The following is a 22770-nucleotide window of genomic DNA, read 5'->3' on the forward strand; positions in this document are numbered from 1 at the left end:
GTAATCCCAGCTACTTGGGAGGCTGAGGGAGGATAACTGTTTGAACCCAGGGGGCAGATGTTGCAGTGAGCCGAGATTGCGCCATTGCACTCCATCCTGGGTGACAAGAGCGAGACTCCGTCTCAAAAAAAAAAAAAAAAGTTTAAGGCCAGGCACGGTTGCTCACACCTTAATCCCAGCACTTTGGAAGGCTGAGAAGTTGGCGGATCACTCAAGTCCAGGAGTTTGAGACCAGCCTGGGCAACATGGTGAAACCCTGTCTGTACAAAAAATACAAAAATTAGCCGGATGTGGTGGTGCCCACCTTTGGTCCCTGCTACTGGGGAGGCTGAGGTGGGAGGATCACTTGAACCCAGGAGGTCGAGAAGAAATTTTAAATGCATTTTAAAGTTAAGGTGCCCGGTTACAAAAAGGGGACATATGGCCGGGCGCAGTGGCTCACGCCTGTAATCCCAGCACTTTGGGAGGCCGAGGCGGGCGGATGACGAGGTCAGGCGGTTGAGACCATCCTGGCTAACAAGTGAAACCCTGTCTCTACTAAAAATACAAAAAACTAGCCAGGCATGGTGGCACGTGCCTGTAGTCCCAGCTAATCGGGAGGCTGAGGCAGGAGAATCGCTTGAACCCAGGAGGCAGAGGTTGTAGTAAACCGACATCAGGCCACTGCACTCCAGCCTGGGCGACAGAGTGAGATTCCGTCTCAAAAAAAAAAAAAAAAAAGAACATAGTCAATACTTCCACTTACATGAAACGTCTAGGATTAGTGGTTGCCAGGGCCTAGGGTGAGGGCTGAATGGACAGTGACTGCTAATGAGTAGGGATTTCCTTGTGAAGTGACAAAAATGTTCTAAATTAGGTGGTGGCCATGGATGCACAACTTTGCGAATATACCAAAAACACTAAATTTTACACTTTAAACGGGTGAGTTTTAAAGAGGCTCCAGGAGGAAAACTCCAGGTACTCCGGCCTCACCCCTCCGTTTGTCTTTTTAGCTGGAGGTGAGGAGCTTCTGTACCGCCATAAGAATGACTCCGCCCTCCTCCCCAGCCTGCCCTGCCCCTCTCGCGCGCGGGGCGGGCGCCGATTTGCGCTTGCGCAGCGAGGCCGGGTTTACGTAGGCGCAAAGCACCGCCCTGCAGGGGCCCGCCGGGCGGAGGTCGCCAGAGAGTGGGCCGGCTCCATGCGCCTGACGCCTTTCCGCCCCCAGCAGCGCCTGAGATGGGTTTTTTTTTTTGCCGAGCCCCACGGGGGTCTCCGGGTGAGGGGTGCCTTCCAACTCTCCCTGCCAAGCCATCTCCCCGCTTGTGGGGTCGTGCGCGGCCGCCCCGGGTGTCTCCCAGCTCGCGGGCTTCCTTCCACTTCCCCTTCCCTTCCCGGGGCTCACGGAAGCAGCCGCAGCCCAGCGGCGCAGGAGGGATGGGGCAGACAGAGGCGCCGGCAAACTCTTTCCGTCCAGGGCCGCAAGAGAAGTATTTTCTGCTTTGCAGGCCATCGGGTCTCATAAACACTCGGCCCTGCTGTTGTGGCAGGAGAGCGGACTTAAGACAATCATAACGAACGAGCGTGGCTGTGTGCCAGCAGAACTATTTATGGACACTGAAATTTGAACCCGTGTAATTTTTACATGTTATGAAATAGTCTTTTTCAACCACCTAAAAATATAAAAACCATTTTTTTAGTATGCTGTATGTAACAAAAACAGGCAGCATAGTTTGCTGACTTCCTGCCTTTGAGGCAGGTTTGGGAAGGGGGCCCCTTTACCCCCAGGGAAGGTTCCGCAGGCACAATGAGGCTGAGAGTATTGCTACGTTTTGAGGACTAGGTTCTCTGCATCCACCATCCTCCTCTATCCAACCTGCTGAGAAAGGGCACTCACCACCTGAGGACCACCCTAGTTCATCTGTTTTTTGTTTTGTTTTGAGACAGGGTCTCACTCTGTTGCCTAGGCTGGATTGCAGTGGTGCAATCTCGGCCTCCTGGGCACAAGCGATCCTTCCACCTCAGCCTCCTGAGTAGCTGGGACTACAGGTGTGCACCACCACGCCCGGCTAATTTGTGTTTCTTATAGAGATGGGGTTTCGCCATGTTGCCCAGGCTGGTCTTGAACTCCTGGGCTCAAGTGATCCTCCCACCTCAGCCTCCCAAAGTGCTGGAATTACAGACGTGAGCCACTGCGCCTTGCCCCTGGTTCATCTATCTCATAATCTCATTTAATTTTATTTCAATTAACTTTTTATGGGGCAACCTAATTTTTTTTTTCTTTTGAGACAGGGTCTCACTCTGTCGCCTAGGCTGTAGTGCAGATAGCACCATCACTGCTTACTGCAGCCCCGAACTCCCAGACTCAAGGGATCTTCCCACCTCAGCATCACCCCTCTGCCCTGGTAGCTGGGATTGCAGATGCGCACTACCAGGCCTGGCCATGTTGCCCAGGCTGGTCTCAAACCTAATTCTTTTAAAATGTATTTTATTTTTATTATAGCAAACAGAAAACCTGATGCTTTTGAATCAAAAGTCGGCCTTCTTGCAGCTTTCCATTTCTATCACTAGTTACAGCCTCTGTGACAAAGCTGGTTCAAAGAGCCGAGCCGTGAGCTCAACATAGGAGTAGAAGACAGAATGCTGTCCCAGCGTCCCAGCGACTGGCTCAGCCCACTTTACCAGAATTCCCCTCCTCCCAGCTTACCTTGCTAAAGTGCAGATACTCAAGAGCAGGGGTGGCACAGGTGCAACTGACATGTTACACTTGGCATTTGTGGGTTTGCAGAGTGAAGTGTGGGGTCAGGATTTACGCCAGCACTATTCAGTAGAAATATAACCTGAGCCGGCCGGGCGCGGTGGCTCATGCCTGTAATCCCAGCACTTTGGGAAGCCGAGGCAGGCGGATCACGAGGTCAGGAGATTGAGACCATTCTGGCTAACACGATGAAACCCTGTCTCTACTAAAAATACAAAAAATTAGCTGGGCGTGGTGGCGGGCGCCTGTAGTCCCAGCTACTCGGGAGGCTGAGGCAGGAGAATGGTGTGAACCTGGAAAGTGGAGCTTGCAGTGAGCAGAGATCGCACCACTGCACTCAAGCGTGGGCAACAGAGCGAGACTCCATCTCCAAAAAAAAAAAAAAAAAAAAAAGAAATATAACCTGAGCCACATGTGTAATTCTAAATTTTCTAGTAGCTACACTTTAAAAAGCAAAAATAGGCCGGGAACCTGTAATCCCAGTACTTTGAGAGGCTGAGGCGGGTAGATCACGAGGTCAGGAGTTCGAGACCAGCCTGGTCAACATGGTGAAACCCGGTCTCTACTAAAGATAGAAAAAAAAAATAAGCCGGATGTGGTGGCGTGTGCCTGTAATCCCAGCTATTCGGGAGGCTGAGGCAGGAGAATTGCTTGAACCTGGGAGGTGGAGGTTGCAGTGAGCCGAGATTGCACCATTGCACTCCAGCCTGGGCTACAGGCGAGACTCCGTCTCAAAAAAAAAAAAAAAAAAAAGCTTGGTGTGAGGTTCTGCGATGGGGGAGATGGCCACTCAGCTCACAGGTCTGGGAAATCTGGGCTGAGTTAAGCTGTGGGAGAGCAGCTGCAGGAGGTGCCCCACTGCCAGCCAACACAGGCTGCCTACCCGCCCTACCCCCAGGCACACCCAAACTATTGTACTCCTCCTGGGGCAGATTGGAGAGGTGCACAGAATGAGCTAAATTCCACATTTATTGGTCTACGCATGAAGTTTTCCCCTGCACCTTAGCGTGTACCTTACCTAGTCTGTCAGTGAGGCTGCACTGGGCTTGCTGGTGGAAGGGGGCAAGTTGTAAAGTTTTGGAACAGGAGGGCCAGCAATAGAGACCCAAGTGTGCCAGTAGGGCATGTCCCCTGACCTCTCATGTTGGGGAGAGGGGCTAGAAGGGGAAAGGCAAAGTAGCATAAAATTTCAAGGACCCACAGCTCAAAACAGAGGGGGACTATAGTTCCTAGGAGAAGCAGGAGCTTCATCATTTCAAGCTTTTAGATAATGAACTTTCTGGACACCTCATTTGGGGGTCGAGAGGCCTTTTTCCTTTTGATTCCCACCATCCCTCCTGCCACCACATGCACTCTGAGCCTCACTCCATGGAGGGGCTTCCGTCAAACTCTCCTGCAGTACCGGAGGGTCCCCCCTGGGGACTGCTCCTTCTGGGAATGTCTGACAGTCACCAGGTAGCAGTAGGAACATCTGGAGGCAGGGGCACCCCACTCTTCCCCCTCAAAGATTGCCTTCTCAGAGATAGCTGCGAGGCAGAGGGGTATCTTGAGCATCCTTTCCCCCACAGTCAAACACTTGTTTGGGCTGGTTAAGACTCTTCCCCAGGCCCGGCCACACCTGATTCTGGGGTAGCAGTTTGGGCTGGCTGCGGGGCGTGGCATTTCTGTGTGCTTCTGTCCACCTCTGCCCTTTGAGCTGACCCCTCGGGTCCTCCAGTTCCCAAGACAGAGCAGTGGGGAGCCTGGCACTTGGAGAGTAAAACTGGGGCGAGCTACACAGGAGCACAAACATCAGTCACCAGAGGTTCTCCAAGGACAAAGGTCACACAGGGTCTCCTGAGAGGAAAACACCAAGGTCCAGATACGGGGCTCTGGCCCACAGCCAGTCAGGGCAGGAATGTGGGGCCTGTGGCTCCACGCCAGGAGAAAACTCTCGAGGAAAAAGCAGTTCCACAGAGAGATAATGACAGATACTGTAGGTCAGAAAGACAGCTGGATCAGCTCCAGTCACATTTATTACAAAATAGTGACCGCAGTTCTGGTATAGAAAAGATCCCTGACAGCCCAGTACATCTGCAACGGCCCCCACCCCACAGAGTCCCTCCCTCAGGTGCCTCAGGTGTGGAAGGTCTCAGATTCGAAGGTTCCCTGCCAGGAGGGCGCTGTACCGGGCAGGTGTGAGGGGCAGGTAGGCACCTACAGCCTGGTCCAGAACGTACAGTGGGTCAGACAGGGTGCTGGGGTTGAAGCCGTCATTTGCCATCCGAACTTTCTGCTGTTTGAAGGTCTCTGTGGTGGCCAAAGACTCCTGGGGACAGGAGGAAGGGTCAGGGGGATTTGCAGGGAAGGGGACTCTCCCCAGGTGGTTCAGGGGAGTTGCCTGAATTTTGTTAAGGAGCAAGTCTTGGGAAAGGGAGTGTGAGGTCAAGGTTTAGGGGAAGAGGTGACAGAGAGGAGAAAGAGCCAGGCCAGAAGAAGGCAGGGATAAGGAAAGAAGTGGGGTGAAGAGCGCGCATCTCCGTGTTTTTTCTCTTCACGGAGTGTATTACGTTGGGGGTCCCTTTGTGGAGTTTGGGAGCCATCAAACTCCCAAGTTGATACATGGGGTGGATATGTGGGGTGAGGATATATGGGGTGAGGGGCCAGCGGGGGAAGTGGCTGGTTACCTGGAGCCTGAGGAATCGGGGCCGGGCATAAGGTGGCAAGTTCTCAGACACGTGGGTGTAGAGCTGCATAAGGTCCAAAGAGTGGGGGGGACGCAGAACTAGGGCTGCCATTCCAGCCCTGCCTTCATGCCCTGGTGGGTATGGGAGACAGAGTAAGCCCCTCCATGGCTGACCACCACGAAGGCCTCGTGCTCCCTGCGCCCAAGTATTACCAATTCGGGGTGGTGGCTGGGTGCCTCCCCCACCTTCCATGCCTAGGCACCTGGCACAGTGACTCCATAGATGTTCACCTCCTGAAGAAAATCCAGGGCCTCGAAGACCTCTGCCACCTCGGTTGTGGCCACATTCTCCCCCTTCCACCTGTCAGAGAGCAGAGATCTGCAAATGGGAGTCAGGGGTCAGGGCCTTATGGGCTTGGTGGGGAGATGAGGTCAGAGGTCAGTGTTACAGGAATGAAATGGTGAGATCTGAGAGTGAGAGATTAGCTGAGGACCCAGGTTGAGGTGGCAGATTAGAGAGTTGAGGTTCAGAAGCTTTGGATCACAGAGATCAGATGTCCAGGATGAAGAACCAGTTATGGACAGATACCTGAAGGTGTCTCCAGTACGATCATGGAAGCGGAGAAAACCTTGGTCATCGCAGACCAGCAGGTCCCCAGTGTTGAAGAAAACATCCCCAGGCCGGAAGACATCCTTTAGCAACTTCCCCTGGGCCAGCTCTGGCCTGCCAGCATAGCCCAGGAATGGGGACTGCTGGCTTACCGGGGCCACCAGCAGCCCTGGCTCACCTGGCAGAGTCACCAGGGTCAGGAGTGCTGTCACCTTTCCCAGAGCCTCCTGCCCCCATCCACCCCAGTCTCCAATTCCAGTCCTCCTGTGCTAGCTTCAGCACCCCGCCCACCCCACCAGAACACCACCAACCTGGAGATGTGGCCATACAGTGCCCCCGGGGGTCCCGAATCGGCTCTCCTGTGGTGACATCATAGCGAATCAAGGAGAAGGGGAAGATATGCTGGGGAAAGGGAGACCTGGGTACTGGATCATTGCAGTCACATGAGCCCTCTCTCCTGCCAGCCCTCTGCTGTTCCACGGGTTTTCAGTTTCCTCTCTGCCCCTCACCTTGTAAAGCCAGGAAGCACGCCCCACAGCGCCCCGCTGTCCTGTGTAGTTGATGGTGGCCACGTTGCCCTCTGTCAGTCCATATGTCTCCAGCACCTGCAGGGGCCCAAAGCGCCGCACAAAACGCTCCCAGGTATCTGGGCGCAGCCCGCTGCCCACTGCCAGCCGGACCTTATGGCCATGTTCTGCCTTGCTCTGAGATGAGTGGGAGAGGGGCCAGAGCTTCAGCACCAAGATGCCCGCTCCCCGAAGTGAATTCCTGTTCCCCATTCCCCAGAACCCCCTCCTACTGTGACCTCCTTCAGAGGCTGTAATCATCAGATGGCCTAGGCCATCTCTGGCTCCTTATCTTACACTGCCATTTTCTTCTTGCTGCTTCTCCCTCCAACTCCCTGTCTCCTGTCAACTGTCCTGCTCCCCGTAAGCTAGCCCTGTGTCAGCAGCTCTGCCCAGGATCTGTGCCCACGCACCGGGGGCTGGTTGACAAGGTATCGGCACAACTCCCCAATGTACTGGAACACCGTCACCCTGTGCTGCTGGCAATCTTCCCAGAACTGACCAGCCGAGAACTTGGACTTCAGCACCACTGTGGCCCCTGCCAGAAGTGGGCAGGGGGAAGAAGGAAGGAGGTAAGATTAGGAGCAGAGTGGGGAGCCCGAGCCCCTCTTTCCAGACCCCAGCCATCACTGTAGTCTTTCCCTGGGAAGGGCCCACTGTGGGAGTCACACCGTCAGGAGGCTGTGCTGGCCCTCTTTCCCCTCCCCCGGGCCCTGTCCCCAGCCTTGGAAGAGGTGAATGCCCTTTCCCTACTTCCCAGCCCCAAATATCCCATCCTCCACACTCTCACCTCCTTGTCTCTCTCTCCCTCTTCTCTATTTGCCTGTTCCTGGACTGACACAGTCCTTCCCTGCCTTTGACCCTGCAGCCTGGAGTTATGTGGCTGTATGGCCCCCCCTCACTGTTCCTCAGTCTGTAGGTCTAGGCAGGTGACATTGCCCTATTGTACAGAGCTCCTGGTGAGTAGGGCTCTGCCCCATCCGTCCTCTAGATTATCTACCCTGGAGGACTCACACCATAGTATGTGCTTAATAAATGTCTGCTGGATGAATTAATGAAGGTGGGGTTGGGGAGACTGACCAATGCCCATGCAGCCCACAACGCCCAGCAGGGAGCCGGACATGTGGTAGAGTGGGAGGGCGAGGTAGATCACATCTTTCTGGTGGACACCACACAGCTGGTAGAAGCCCTGGCATTGCAGGATCTTCAGATGACTAATCCGAGCAGCCTTGGGGAGGCCTGTGGGGTGGCAGTTATGGGGCGATCAGGGGAAGGGCAGACTCCAAGCTCTACCTATCTGTTTGCACCCCCGCTGGGTTTCCCACAGAAAGAGGCGGAGGCAGGACAGAAGCTGAGGACTGAGACCAGGCTGTCCTGGAAATATGGGTGGTCTGGGGGAGGTGGGAAAATGAGTAGGAGGTGAGGAGACTGGGGAGTGAAATGATGGGCAGAAAAAGGATGTGCCAATGAAATCAGCATCCTCTCTGGGGGCTTTGAAGGAGTGGTCTGGGAGCTGAGGAGGTCCCAGTCTCTGTTCCCAGACCCCTGCCTTCCTCTGCCTTAGTTTCGGGGAGCTAAGTATGGTGCCCCGCCCTCACCCGTGGTGCCAGAGGTGAAGATGTACAGGCACGTGTCTGTTACGCTCTGGGGGGAAGAGAGGTATCCTGGCACTGGCCCATCCACTTCAGCGGACACTTCAGCCAGCAAATCGCTAATTCCAGCAGGGTGGGTTCCTGGGCCTGCAGACCACAGGTGGAGCCCCATGGCTCTCAGGGCGGGCAGGTCCGGCTCCAGGGACTCCAGAAACTCTAGAAGGGTGGGAAAGCACAACGCCGGGGCCCTGGCTCTACCTAGAAGAGCCTATGACCCATGTCCCCTCCCCATCCCAGCCCACACTGCTCTTGGGTGAGGGTGAAGGGTATGGACATTCCATCTTGGGTCTGAGGCCTGGAACTCGACTCCTTGGGGAATCCTTGGGGCATCAAAGATTCAGCCTCATCCCTTCTCAAACCTGGAGACTCCTATCTCCACTCACTTTCGAACCCCAAGGGATAGTCGGCTTCTTCCCAGGCCCAGGGATGAGACCGAGCCTTTCTGCGGTCCCCGACACGCCCCCTTCTGTGGCTGGCCGCGCCTTGGTCAGTTCGGAGCTCCAGCCTTACCTGGCGCCAGCACCAGCGCGCGCGCGCCGCAGCTGCGGAGGCAATGCAGCAGGGGGCCCCGGCGCAGGGCGGTGGGCACAAAGGCCGTGCGCAGGCCGGCCTTGGCCAGCCCGAACCAGAGCCACAGAAACTCTGGGCCAGCGGGGAGGAGCAGCGCCACAGTTGCTCCAGGTGCCAGAGGGGCGGCGGCTCCTCCACCTCTGGCCGCACCGTCCCCTCCGGCAAACTCCGCGCCGCTTCCGGCCGCTGCATCTCCGGGTCCCGGCGCTGCCCGCTCGCCTTCTCCAGCGCTCCCCTCGCCGCTGTCGCCGCCGTCGGGTCCCCCGTCCCAGCCTAGCGCACGTAGGAAGGCGCGTGCAGCCCTGTTACTCTCGCGCTCCGCCTCCGAGTAGCTAAAGCGCCGCGAGCCGTGAATGAGAAAGGTGTGCGCGGGGCGCTGCTGGGCCAGTTCCGCGAGGCGCCAGGCCAGGCTGCAGCCCCCCTCGGGACCTTCCGGGTCGGCGGCAGCCGCGGCCAGGGCGCGAGCTCGAAGAGCCCTTTTGCAGCACAGGGCTCGCACCGCAAAGGCCAAGTCCGCCGGGAGCCAGCGCAACTGCGGCCAGAGGTGTAGCTTCAGCAGCAGCAGCGGTAGCAACAGCAGCAGGGGCAGCAGCAGGAGGGCAGCCATGGAGCCCGCTTCCTCCATCGGCACCGTCTGGTTCCAGCCGCTCGCAAACATCCCTGATCCTCCCTCCCGAAAACCTAGGGCCGCTGGTTCTAGCTGAGACCTCTCCTTCAGGGAGCGCGCGTGCGCTGGCACACGCCCCTTCCCACCCAGGCCCCCACCACTCCCCACGGGCGGAGAGCTGAAACCCGGGAAGAGTGCGGGTGTGGGGCGGCCCCGAACTCCCAGCCCTCCCCCCACAGCCTACGCTCCGCCCTAGGCGCGCTCCCTCCCGGACTGCTCGCGGCTCGCACCCTACCAGGTCCTGGGCGGTGCTCGCTCCTTCCCTCAATCCCAGGGTTATGTCTCTTCTAAGTTCTTTCTCGGCTTGGGCGGTTAGGCATCTGGCTAAGCCCTAGAGTCCAGGCCTGAGAGCCAGGGCGTTTGGATCGCAGTCCATCTTCCCCTCAATATTTCTTTTTCCCGTGAAAGGAAAGTACCACTGCTCTCTCCCAGAAGAATGAACTTGGCCCCTGGCCCATTTGGTTCTGCAAGTTCTAGCACGATAGGCAGACCCATCCCCTCCTGCCAGCCGCAACGCCAGGGGATGGGTGGGGGCTGAGAGTTAAATAGGGGAAAGGTGGAAACCCAGACTGCCAGATTTCTGAGGGGTCACGACAGAGGCCCCTCCCTTTGGGCAAGGGTACAATAATTGGGGCCAGCCAGCAAATGCTCTCCATCCTGGTTTTAATTGGGACAGAGGAAACTGGGGAAGGAGAGAGGAAGGAAAGAGGCCTCCAGTGGTTTAGACTTTCAAAGGAAGCAACAGCAGTGATGAGGGAGGGGAGAACCTGGATTCTGTAAAAAGACAAATTTTCGGGGTGAAGAGGAGCAGCTCTGTGCAGTTCGCCCAAACTTCACTCCTCAGTCCACCTCCATTCTCCCCGGACAGCAGGGGAACAATAGCATAGCCAAGGAACTCTCCTCTGCTGGTTCACATGGCCCAGCAAGTGGCCACACTGTGGAAGGAAGAGCATCTCTGTCCCTCCCTGGTATCCAAACTTTATCTCCAGGTACAGTTGTCCCTGGAGACCAAGCAGAGCATCCCTCCCCTGTCAAGCAGCGAGTCCTCCGGCTGTTCTTGGTAGGCAGACAGACTTCAACTGGAGGATGACAGACCTTTTGGAAGCCTCTTGTTTCTTGAGAAATGAGTAAGGACAGGCCTCATCTTACAGGGGATGGTTCTGCACAGATAGGTCAGTGCCTGGCTCCCACCTCCAGTGGCAGCAGAAGGATGGGTAGGGGCCAAAGCCAAGTCCCTTCTGCTCTAGACAAAAGTGGGGGCAGAACAGGAAGGGAAAGGGGGATGTTCTGCGGTTACAAGTAGGGGTGCCAATCAAATCAAGACCAAGCTATACATGCACGGGGCAAATGCCAGCAGACACTCCAGCACAAAAAACATTGTGGCTTGTTTTATTGTCATTTAAAAACAACTTTTAAGACACGATTATCTCTGCCAAAAAAAAAAAAAAAAAAGACTCAAGGAAATGGGATCATTTGACAATTCTGTGAAACTTGCCTCTGGGACTCCCTGGGCTCTGGTGTAGGTTGAGGTGCCAACCTCAGGCCAACCTAAGCCTCCAGGGCACACCACGTGGGGCTGTGGCCACCCTTTCAGACTCCTTTCTGAATACTTGTGGCATCTGCCCCATGATTAGGAATGGACACCCTGACCACGTCATAGATGCCCATTTCACACTGGCATGTGGATAGTGATTATAAAACGCCCCTTCAGAACAAACCAAGACCCGAAGGGGAAGTGGGAAGGGACACCCACACACTGAGTCTCTGCTCTCATCCTAGCTTATCTGGCCAGCTGCCCCTTTGTCATTTCCCTTCTCTGTTGAAATGGCTCTTTGGGAGACTGGGGGAAGAGACTGGGGAAGAGGCCAGGGGGCTGAGGACTTCCACTATGGTCTGATTTTACAGAGCCTCTGGCTTCAGTCAGATCCCAAATATCACTGGGAACAGCAGTGTGAGGGGCTGGAGGCCCCAGGAGGAGGGAAGGGGCTAGGGCTGCATGGCAGCTTCTCAAACTCAGCCACAGGAGAAAGCTCCTCCTTCCACCGGGGGAGCTTGGGGATGCAGCAAGGGTGTTTCCCCTGCAATCTCCTCAGCCTCTATTAACCTTTGAATCACCAAGAAGGAGAGGGCAGTCCAGCTGGGGGTGGGATGGGGAATGCAGGGCCTCAGTCACTGTCAGAGCCCACTGCAGAGGACCCTTTTCGTTTCCGCTTGGTAGGCTTCGGTTTCGTGTCTTCCTCTTCCTGGAAGAGATGGGAGGGGAAATGGGAAGTTACCAGCCTGGGCAGCTGCTGGCGCCGACTCCACCTGCACCCAGTGCTCCTTTTCCCCGTGTGCTGGCTGGGCTCTCACTGAAGCACTGCTGGAGCCCGACTCTTCTTCGGCATTGGGAGGCTGTGTGGCATTCTTTCGACTTCGAGGGCTGGACAGAGCTGCTTTTCGCCGGCTCTTGGGTGGCTTGGTGGAAGAGTCCTCATATTCCTCCGCCAGGGAGAAGAGATCACTGAATCTAAGGAAAAGGAGCGGCAGCTCTGAGTGGGAGCCTGCTGCTCCTACGGCACCTCCCATCCTCTTCTCTGCCCCCAGGCCTAGGCCTCTTTTTCTTCAACCCTGGACCCTAAGGTCTTGTTGGCCATTACGTTTATGTCCCTAGCAGGCTTCCTCTCCCTTAGGCTTTTCCCCTACTACTTTCGAAGGCCCAAAGTGGCAGGAGCCTCACTTCATCTTGTGGGCTTCGTCACAGCTCGCCTGGACATGCTGCAGCGCCTGGAGAATTGGGGTCTGGCTAAAAACTAGAGGAAGAAAAGGGAGAGCAGGGAAGGAAAAACAATCAGATGTTTGGGAGCTTATTAAACAGCACCCACAGGTTGTTTTATCCTGAGCGTGGGTTGTGGCCCCGGGTGTCCTGCCCCTGCCCCCAGCCTGGCTCCAGGCGTAGTCTGGGCCAGGGCAGCATCGTCTACACTGGACGCTGAGGGTGGAAGGCATACAGTTCTGCTTGGTGTTGGTCAGGTTGAGCCGCAGGTTGTCCAAGTGCTCCAGGATCTGCTCCAGAGTCAGCTGGGCCAGCTTGCTGCTAGAGCTCCTCAGGCTGTGCAGGAATCACCAGAGCCAGAGTCTGAGTGTGGGAGGGTTCCAGAGTGCGAGACACCCTCCACCCGCCGGGGCCCCCTTAAGACAGAGGCAGCCTACATGGGGAACAGGATAGGCAGCCTGGGAGGGCTGGGGTTGGGTGAGAAAGGTGTGCCTAGAACAGGGGATCCTGGCCACAGGGGCACTGGAAGATGGGGAGAAAGGGCCACAGCGGTCTCGCATGCCATGTGGCTTCGGACCACTAGATGTCGCCCACAAACCAGGCTGGGACAGCACTGGCCCCCATCACTACCACCACCACCACCACCGGACAGCAATCACTGCAGACTGCCATGGCCTGGAGGGCAGACAGGGACCGTGTCCCACCTCTGTCTCTTGCGAGGCAGGCTGTTGTTCTTGATGAGCAGGGACTTGATGTGCTCGGCCAGCAGCTCGTCATGTTTCATGCACCAGTGCCGCAGGATGCTGGTGGTGAACTGGTCATCAGGATGGCAGGGCCGGCTCAGCACCATCTTCACCATCTCCTCGCTGGGCCTGGGGGAGGAAGGGGGCACTGGGTGCTGCTTGCACAGTGGCCACAGGGCATGCTGGGTCTCTCCCACTTATTTCCCAAGCCCTGGCCTCCCCACCCACCCACTACTCTCACATCCCTCTCCCTCTTCTCTTTAGGCCAAGGAATGCCTGGTTTCATCCTCTGTGGAAGCCAGGAGAGAAGAAGTGAGATTCTTCACTTGCTGTGGTAGAAGGCGTGTGCGTGTGTGTGTTGGGAAGGAGGACCCTCAGTTCTCCTCCTCCTCCCCTAGAACAGTCAGGGAGTGGGCCTGGGAGGCAGAAGCACAAGCATGTGGCATGCGGATGCTCCCCTACCCCTACCCTGCTAAAGCTGTGGGCCAACCTGGCTTCCAGCTGGAGGAAGGGGGCAGGAGAGGGTTGTGAAGTCACAGCCCCACACAGCCTCCAAGCTTCCCACTTCCTCTAAGACACTCTGTACCTTTTCTAGTCTCTCAGGCAAGAGAGCAGAAAGGGTGGAAGGAAGGCAGAAAGGTAGGAAGGATAAGATACACAGCTGCTGCCCCATTTATCGGGGGATGTTGCTAAAGGGCTTTGCGGGAAGAGGGGGCTGCCACCCTCTCCCTCTCTGCCCCACCCCGTCAAGGCACAGTAGGTCCAGCTGGCTCTGCTCTGAACAGGGTGAGGGAGAGGATGGTGCGTGACCCCTCTACCCTGACCCTCCCTCCTCTTGGATTAGCTGTGCGGTGGCCAGCAGGAGCATGGGGTGGTGGGGGCGGGAGGGCGGCGGGGAGCAGGAGCCACCAGGGATTAGAACTGCTGTGGCAGCAGGAAACAGGGATGTCCGGTCCCCACCTCCCCACCTCCGAGGGCAGCTCCTGGTGGGCAGGGGGGTAAAGTCGAGAGGAAGCCCAGATCCCAAGGGAGCTGCTCATTTGTAAGTCACGTTGGGGGAAGGGCAGAATAAGCAGATGTTAACGACAGGAAAAAATATGGCAATAAGGAGCAGGACAGAAGCCCTTTAGACCACAGCAGCTCTTGGGATGTTAAAACTGAGGGCTAAAGAGCCCCAGAGGTGGAACTCACTTTTCTCTTCGGAGTTGAAGCAGTAGGCAGGACAGGGCCTCTGGGTGCTCTGTGAGGGAAGGGCAGAGGCTGTTCAGGGGGAAGGTATGATTCCAGGATGGAATCTGGGGACCTCTCTCATTCCCCAATAGCCACTGGAGGGAATAAGGACAGTCTTTGATGAGGAGCCAGGAAGAATCCCCTACCCAGGAAGAATCCCCTACCCCACTCCTATCAGTCCCTGAGCCACCTGAGCCCCAGCCCAGAGCATGGCTCATGGTGGGCCCACAGGACTCGCCTAAAGAACAAAAGTGGCTGACAGAGAGCCTGCCCTTGTGCACTTTGGTGGGAAGGAGGACAATGGATCTAGGCTCATCCTAGAAGCCTAGAGGCCTCAGCCTTGCCCTAACTGTATAGGAAGTGTCATATCTGATGTGCTCCCTACCCAAAAGCCTACTCACCCTTGTATTTGAGGTGCTGCAGGATGGGGATTATGGTCTCCAGGGGAATATTGTGGGCCAGAAAGAGCTGCCAGGCACAATACTGCTCAAAGGTCTCCCAGTCTAGGCTCTGAACTGGAAGAGACAAAAGAAACATCTCTCTCAAGCACACATACACACACATACCCCCCTAATCCACTGACTACCAGCACCCCAAGCAGGGATGTTACAGAGGTAGGACAGATCCAGAAAGACACTGCCCCAGACCGCACCAGGGTGGAGTACAGTTCTGTCCCCTTAACTTCCCAGCCCCAGAACCAGCTTTCCTGATAGTGTAAAATACACAGGACTGACACCCTGCCCTCCTCTCCTCTCCCAGGCACCTAAAGATTTGATCACTTACTGAGTATGTTGAGAACTGAGTCTTTTCGAAACATAACCAGGTTACCCATCATCACGTGGCAGACCAGCTCCTGGAGCTAAAGAGGTGGAGGAAGGAGGCAGAACCCATCAGCTCTGAAAGGGGCCAGAAAGCTAGTATGGAGGGGGACGCAGGAGGGCTCATAAGGGAAAAAAAAATTAGAGGAAGTGAAGGCCCAGTTTAAAGGAATGGGAAGGAGATGGCACACAATGAATGCTGCCATCTCTGAAGGATAAAGGGGCTGATAAAGTAGCCACAGGCCTGAGTGGGAACCTTAGGACTATTTTGGGCAAAAATAGTTACAGCCTTGGTCTAAGCCTGAGGAGGAAAGGACCCTGAGAGGCTGGGCTCTGGATGCAGGTTGGGCAGGGTAAAGACGGAGGAAGGAGGATTCTTGGGTGCTAAGCCTCCTCTTTTATGAATGGGAACTAAGTGGAGAGGAGGAGAAATGGGATCCCAGTGCAGGCCTCAGAAGGACCCAAGCAAAGCTACAGCCTCTTGGGGACCTACGTGTGGTAAAAAGGTCAAGTAGAAATGGTCTGACCATTTTCATTCCGAGCCAAAGGAAAGGCCAGTTGAGAGCTAAAATCACAACGCCCTCAGCTTTTGCTGTGGAACAGGAGTGCCCAAAGAATATGGAGAATAAGGGGAACTCCAGGCAGGACTGGCCTAACCTCAGCCTGCCTTGCTTGGGTTCCACTTTTCCTTCCCAGGCCCCATGGCTGAAAGTGCACGCCACTGTAGCCAGGAGGGAGGGTGCCTGGGAGGCATGGGCTCCCTGTCTGCAGGCCTAGAGGGAGAGCAGAGGCCCTATTTCCCTAATGCTGCCTCCCAGATCTTTCTGGGGAGGTCAGAGCTCAATGTTCACCTGTGCAGAGTCAATAACAGCCACGATCATGTTCAGCAGCTCTCCGCTCCTCAAGGTTTCATCTGGAAACTAAATGGAAAAAGAGAGGGGAAGAGTCCGGGGTGGGCTCCTCAGCTTTCATCCCATAGCCCACTCTCCTTCCTTATTACATCTCAAGATTTGACTGGGTCAGCCAGACATAGGCCCTAAAATAAACCCCTAAACAGAGATCCAACAGCTATGATGCTGGAAGACTTCAAGAACTTGAAGACCCCAAGTTTTGTTATTTATGTGTGCACATCATCACGGGTGTGGGTTTCCTCTGATAGTTCCCAAAGCGTGTGTGCACAGAAAGGAATGGGGAACTACTAGAGATAAAGCCAGAGCTGAGAGGACTGGCCATGGTTGCTGATTCTGTGTGGGAGCAGTGGTAGAAGAAATATTTGCATCCCTGGCAGCAAAGAAGTCCAACCTGTGCTGACCTTTGGCCAAAGAGGTGGTGTAGAGAGTTTATGTCTGGAGGTGTGTGGGGTAGGCAGGGCCTCATCTAGAGAAGGGGGAGGGAAGTACCCTGTGTCCAGCATCTGCACCCCTCCTCCCTCCAGTACTCGGCTGAAATCACAGTTCCTCCTGTCATGCCCTGGGTCCTCATTTCCCTCTTCCTGGGAACTTCTACCAAGAGGAGAAAGGGCCGATACCTGTTATGTCCCAGTTCCTAGAGTGTGAGTGAATCAGGGGAAATGAAAGTGAGTCTCCACTACAGAAGCCCTGGTCATCAGGAACTATCAGAGAGAATCCAAGCAAGGGTGAGCCATCAGAGGACAAGAGGGTCTGGGACATATGAACATGGATCTGGTTTGTGGGATCTGTCCTGGGTCCAGATGATGGGGCCCAATCTGAGAAGCCAAGTATATAGGCTCAGACCCCAATGCACATCAGTTACACCGAAGTATAGGAATTCAGGGAGTTTTAGAAATGTCTTAACCACTAATAAAGAGAAGTGGAAGAAGGGGACAGCTGTGAGTGTGGGAAGCAATGGCCCACCTAGGTTAGTGGGGATGAACAAAAGAGGGTTCAGGGTTGTGTGTGCTCACAGTGTTCACTGAGGTGTGTTCCTGTGAGCCCCCCCGGCACAGATACGGATGCAGGCACTGACCTCTGTGTAGATGGAGGGTGTGAGGTGGCACAGGAGCCGCACATCGTCCTCCTGGCAGGCCTTCATGTCCATCATCAGGCAGGTATGCAGATCGCCCAGCTGGGTAGCCTGGGCAAATGACTCGTACAGGTTCATCTTCCCTGCGGCGGCTTTGCTGCAAGACCAGCTGGGCCTGAGCCAGCAGCCTGACCCGAGTGCCCACCTTCAAGCATCCCCAAAGCAGGCTCCTGCTCTAAAACTGCTTTGCTGGCTCCAGATGCCCTGTGCTAATCTGCCTCATGTCCCTCCCAACGGCCTCCCGCAGGGGCTTGATAACTCAGGGGAACCAGGGGATACTCTTCTTTCTGTCCATCCTTCCCCAGAGCTCAGAAGGGCTCCAACCACGATCAGTGAGCGAAGCTACTGCCGGATGAGAGTCAGGAACAGAAGAGGGAGGGCTCAGGTCAGGCTGGAGAAGGCTTTCTCTCTTGCCTTCTGGGCTCTAACCATGAGGGCAATGACACCTCATAGCATATACAAACTTAGCTCAAAATGGCTTGTAGGCCTAAATGTAAGAATTAAAGCCACACAACTTGTAGAAGAGAAAACAGGAATAAATCTTCATGACAACAAAAACATAAGTGGTAAAAGAAAAAAATAGACAAATTTAGCTTCATAAAAAGTTAGCACTTTTTGTTCAAAAGATGCTATCAAAAAAGTTAAAACTCGCAGAATGGAAGAAAAAATATTTGCAAATCATTATGTCTGAGACTTGTATCCAGAATATATAAAGAACTCTTTTGGTATGCTACAAAATCTTAAAAAGATTCTTAAAAGTTGGCTGGGTATGGTGGCTCATGCCTGTAATCCCAGTGCTTTGGGAGGCAGAGAAGGGCGGATCACCTGAGGTGAGAAGTTCAAGACCAGCCTGGCCAACCAGCCTGGCCAACATGGTGAAACCCTGTCTCTACTAAAAATACAAAAAAAAAAAAATTAGCCGGGCATGGTGGTGTGCGCCTGTAATCTCAGCTACTCAGCAGGCCAAGGCAGGAGAATCGCTGGAACTTAGTATGTGGAGGTTGCAGTGAGTGGAGCTCGTGCCACTGCACTCCAGTCTGGGCTGCAGAGCGAGACTCTGCCTCAAAAAAAAAAAAAAAAATCTTAAAAGTCAATAATAAAAAGACAAATAACTCAATTAAAAATAGGAAAATTTTTGAATAGATATTTCTCCAAAGAAAATATACAAATGGCTGGGCCCGGTGGCTCACGTCTATAATCCCAGCACTTTGAGAGGCCAAGGTGGGCAGATCACCTGAGGTCAGGAGTTCGAGACCAGCCTGGCCAACACAGTGAAACCCCATCTCTACAAAAACTACAAAAATTAACTGGATGTGGTGGCGTGCACCTGTAGTCCCAGCTACTCGGGAGGCTAAGGCAGGAGAATTGCTTGAACCCAGGAGGCGGAGGTTGCAATGAGCTGCGATCATACCGCTGTATTCCAGCCTGGGTGACAGAGCAAGAATCCGTCTCAAAACAAACACATAAACAAAACAAAAATTAGCTGGGCGTGAAGATCTGTGCCTGTAATCCCAGCTACTTGGGAGGCTGAGGCAGGAGAATCGCTTGAACCTGGGAAACGGAGGTTGCAGTGAGCCAAGATCGCACCACTGTACTCCAGCCTGGGCGACACAGCGAGACTCTGTCTCCAACAAAAAAAAAAAAAAAAGCAAGTCACAAAAGATCACATACGGTTTGATTCCATTTATCTGAAAATGTCCAAAATAATCTATAGAGGCAGAAAGCAGATCAGTGGTTGTCAGCAGCTGGGTGAAGGGGAGAAAATGGCAAAGTGATTGCTAATAGGTATGAGATTTCTTTCTGGGGTGATAAAAATGTTCTTTCTAAATCAGATAGTAGTGATAGTTGTATAACTTTGTGAATATACTAAAAGATTATTGAGGCCGGGCACAGTGGCTCACACCTATAATCCCAGCACTTTGGGAGGCCAAGGCAGGTAGATCACCTGAGGTCGGGAGTTCGAGACTAGCCTGACCAACATAGAGAAACCCTGTCTCTACCAAAAATACAAAACTTAGCTGGGCGTGGTGGTGGGCACCTGTAGTCCTAGCTACTTGGGAGGCTGAGGTGGGAGAATTGCTTGCACCCGGGAGGTGGAAGTTGCAGTGAGCTGAGATTGTACCACTACACTCCAGCCTGGGTGACTGAGTGAGACCCTGTCTCAAAAAATAAATAAATAAAAATTTAAATTAAGAAAAAGCCTTAGGAGTACACAAGGCTTATTGAGAGTAGGGGGAAAAAAAACCCAAAACCAATAACGGCATGGTGGCGCATGCCTGTATGTAATCCTAGCTACTCAAGAGGCTGAAGCAGGACCATCACTTGAGCCCAGGAGTTTGAGACCATCCTGGGCAACAAAGTAAGACCTTGTCTCTACAAAAAAATTTTTAAAAATTAGCTGGGCATGGTAGTGCATGCCTGTGTAGTCCCAGCTACTCAGGATGCTGAGGTGGGAGGATGGCTTGAGCCCAGGAGTTTGAAGCTGCAGTGAGTGACATGCACTGAGCTGCAGTGTCATCAGGTGACAGAGTGAGATGCTGTCTCTTAAAAACAAACGAACTCAACCAAACAAACCCACAAAGAAGGCCCTGGTGTGGGGGAGTCAGTGTGTGGAAGAGAGGCTCTCCAGGATATGTTCTGACACCATTTGAAACATGGGGACCATACCCACCTGGCCCTCAGGTAGTAGAGCAGGTGGTAGCCAATCTTGGGCTGCTTCTGATATAGCTCGGAGAGAAGGTCTAGAAGCAGAGAGAAGCTGCTGTTGTCTTCCTGCATCTGACATAGGTTCCTGGAGGTGGGGCAGGGGAGGAGAGGAACAGAGCTTTACCCAGGGAAGACTCTCCATGGAGTTTCTCAGGTGGCATGGGCTGTCTGTGCCCACAGCACATGTCCTCCTCCCTGGAAAGGGAGTCCCATTACCCCAGGACAGGAGCACATGTGTGTGCTGTCAGGGAGGATGGAGGGTAGAACAGTATCTCCTATAGCTGTGTGCTTACCTAAATATTAGGTACAGAGGCTTTCCTACAGACTCCTCCAGGGACCTACAAGAAGAGGGTTATATTTGAGAATCCATGTGAGGGGGGGCTGCTGGCACATATGGAGGACCAGCTGGAGGCTAGATGCTAGCCCGCTCCTTCCCTACTCAAAAGGCAAACTTCCTGCTGCTCCGCAGGAGCAGAGGTAACAGAGAAAACAGGTTCCTAACATGGGACCACGCTCTTGCCCTTTGGAGACAGGCTCCAGGCCAGGGTCCAATCACACCTAATTCAGCAGATTAGAGTTACTGGGCCCAGCAGCAAGGGCTGGAAGCATGAGGAGGGGATGTTAGTCCACCTCCCCAGTACGCATGGTGTTCAGCAGGTAAAAATAAGCTCTTGTTTAAATGAGTTGGTACATGTGAGAATAAAAACACCAAGTGAACAGATTTTTCTCAAGTCTACAGTAAGGGGTCTCTTGGACTCAGGCTGTAAGAGCACCCTCTGGCTCCTGAGGCTCTGGAGTGAGGGAAGATGAGCCTTACTCCTCAGTAATCTCCTCGGGCAGGACCTCCCCTCGAAAGTGGGCCTTGAAGAGCTCCTGTAGGCAGGAAGCAAGGACAGACAGCTGCTCCGAGTCAAAGTCTTCCTGGGTGATGAGACAAGGGAGGGAGAATCACTACCTACACCCAAGCCCTCCTGTCCCCACGATCCCAGTCTTGAAACTCATCTGCTTCCACCTCCAGGATCAGCAAGCTCTCCTCCCCACTATAAGAGGGACACATCTAGGGGTGGGAAAAAGTGAGTTGTCTTCCCTGGGAGACGTGTAAGCTAAGCAGGCTAGGCTGCTTCCTCCCTAAGGGGTTGGGTTCCTCCTCACCTCCAGGACCTGGTCCACAATTTCCTGCATGACCTCACACTGGGCCTCCGTATCACTGCAGGACAGAAATGAGAGGAAATCCCAGGGACATAAATGATAGCAGAGGGCAGGACACACACCCAGAACAGTGCACAAGCACACTCACATGCACAGAGACAAAACAAAGGAGCTCTGTGTAAAATCCCAGCTTGGATGGGGAGGCTTTAGGGCAGAATTGGCTGCTCTCTGGGCAGAGGCCCAAAGAAAAGGAAAATCCCCACCAATCCTGCTTTGGTTCTCAGTTCTTCGCCCATGAATCTGCAGAGTGGGAACTCAAGGTGTTACGGAATGAGGCTGCCCCACTCCCAGCTCATACTCCCTAACATAAATTGCAGAAGAACTCCCTCATGAAGCTTCAGCTACCTCTCCACACACTCCTATCATGTTTGCCTCCAACCCCCATCTCCTGCTATACCCATTAAGCACCAGGTAGAGAGCCTGGGGCTGAACCTCCTGAAGTTGAGAACAGGGTCTGTACCCACCTCCCCTTCTGTAGCTGGAGTACTTTGTCCCTCAGGGACTCATCCAACTGGTCAAGGTAAGGGGTGATATCAACTGGCTCCTCCACAACTGTCTCCTTGATAGGGTGGAAGCGAAACTCCCTCTTCTTTCCTAAAGGGAGTGATTTGGGAAAGAAGTCAGTTTGCCCAGATGCCAGCAACAGAGACAGTCCCCTCAACCACTTATCCCCTTCTTTACATGCCCTAAGTGTGCACCTGTTTCCTCAATGCTGTGTGAGTGCCTGAAGCATCTCCCTGAATGTGCACATGTACTAGCTCTTACAAGCAAACAAGGGCAGGAACCACTTCTTTTTTCCTTCCTGCCTTGAGTGTTAAGTGCAGGGCTGTGCACTCTGGAGTCTCATCCAGACACCCTGTGAACAAAACTTTAACTCACAGGAATAAGGGTGACAGGAAGAGTGCAGAGAGGCTGCTTCTGGGAACTGGTCCTCTCAGGGCTGACACAACCCTGAACTAGCCCTTGCTGATGGCCTCACCTTTGCTGTTGAGATCCTCTTCATCGTCACTGAAGGCTGCCTCTGCATTGTCATAGCAACTCTCATCCTTATCCGACATATGGTTGTCCATCTCCATGGAAACTGGCTCCTCAATTTTGACTTGGGAGTAAAAAAAGATGAGGCATTTAATGGCCTCCTGGGTCCTCTAACATGCCCCATGCTTCTAGGAAGGGAGAGTGGAGGGCAAGTGAGAGAATAAGGAGTTTATCATCTAAATGGAATACTGACCCTGGGAGGACAAACCTCTTGACAAACCTCTTGTCCTCACAACCCTCCATGACCTGCAGAGGGATGTTGCCAGGAATAAGAGCAACACAGGACATGACTCCTCTATGCTCAGCTCATTAGGATTGGTAACTACAGTAACATCAGGGACAGTCCCAAGTGCTAGTCTCACTCTTGTCGCCTGGGCTGGAGTGCAGTGGCGCCATCTCGGCTCACTGCAACCTCCCGCTCCCAGGTTCACGTAATTCTCATGTCTCAGCCTTCTGAGTAGATGGGACTATAGGTGCCCACCAAATACAAATTTTTTTGTATTTTAGTAGAGACGGAGTTTCATGATGTTGACCAGGCTGGTCTTGAACTCCTGACCTCAAGTGATCCGCCCACCTCAGCCTCCCAAAGTACTGGGATTACAGGCATGAGCCACCATGCCCAGCCTCCAAGTGCTCTTTAATTTAAAACCAAGTTGGAAAATACTACTTGACTTAGACCCTTATCCCAAAACAAGGTGTGTATGTGTGGTAAGGAGATGGCAGTTGAATTGGGAGCAAGGTTTGAGGCCCAACATGACAAACTG

At 54.0% G+C, this 22770-nt stretch overlaps 2 protein-coding genes across 5 annotated transcripts in view; both read right to left on the reverse strand.

The window, feature by feature from the left end:
• Positions 1–4717: 4717 nt before the first annotated feature.
• On the reverse strand, positions 4718–9643 carry SLC27A3 (solute carrier family 27 member 3). 3 transcript variants are annotated; one of them, XM_054442195.2, is made up of 10 exons: positions 8741–9643; positions 8177–8386; positions 7659–7817; positions 6992–7116; positions 6522–6716; positions 6324–6414; positions 5992–6190; positions 5666–5763; positions 5404–5534; positions 4718–5045 (listed from the first exon to the last, which is right to left on the reverse strand). In XM_054442195.2, the coding sequence occupies exons 1-10, from the start codon at positions 9456–9458 to the stop codon at positions 4869–4871; spliced, it is 2103 nt and encodes a 700-aa protein (XP_054298170.1). In that variant the 5' UTR covers positions 9459–9643; the 3' UTR covers positions 4718–4868. The 3 variants fall into 3 exon arrangements, with proteins under 3 accessions (XP_054298170.1, XP_054298086.1, XP_054298257.1); XM_054442111.2 differs by having other exon boundaries at positions 5666–5781; positions 8741–9639; XM_054442282.1 differs by lacking the exon at positions 4718–5045 and having other exon boundaries at positions 5405–5534; positions 5616–5781; positions 8741–9638.
• Positions 9644–10840: 1197 nt separating this feature from the next.
• Positions 10841–22770, reverse strand: part of INTS3 (integrator complex subunit 3) — a 46760-nt gene continuing 34830 nt past the window's right edge. Inside the window, exons 15-30 of one of the 2 annotated variants that reach the window (XM_054441981.2) lie at positions 21951–22070; positions 21436–21565; positions 20915–20969; positions 20580–20683; positions 20056–20100; positions 19728–19847; positions 17000–17153; positions 15865–15933; positions 14979–15054; positions 14597–14710; positions 14157–14205; positions 12927–13094; positions 12458–12558; positions 12187–12259; positions 11820–11976; positions 10841–11710 (exon numbers count right to left, since the gene is read on the reverse strand). In XM_054441981.2, the coding sequence (XP_054297956.1) occupies positions 11633–11710; positions 11820–11976; positions 12187–12259; positions 12458–12558; positions 12927–13094; positions 14157–14205; positions 14597–14710; positions 14979–15054; positions 15865–15933; positions 17000–17153; positions 19728–19847; positions 20056–20100; positions 20580–20683; positions 20915–20969; positions 21436–21565; positions 21951–22070 (1613 nt within the window). In that variant the 3' untranslated portion in view covers positions 10841–11632. Of the gene's footprint in view, positions 11711–11819; positions 11977–12186; positions 12559–12926; positions 13095–14156; positions 14206–14596; positions 14711–14978; positions 15055–15864; positions 15934–16999; positions 17154–19727; positions 19848–20055; positions 20101–20579; positions 20684–20914; positions 20970–21435; positions 21566–21950; positions 22071–22770 lie in introns of both variants that reach the window. The other variant, XM_054441888.2, reaches the window with a different exon arrangement.

This window comes from Pongo pygmaeus, chromosome 1, assembly GCF_028885625.2.
Source record: "Pongo pygmaeus isolate AG05252 chromosome 1, NHGRI_mPonPyg2-v2.0_pri, whole genome shotgun sequence".
Classification (NCBI taxonomy): domain Eukaryota; kingdom Metazoa; phylum Chordata; class Mammalia; order Primates; family Hominidae; genus Pongo; species Pongo pygmaeus.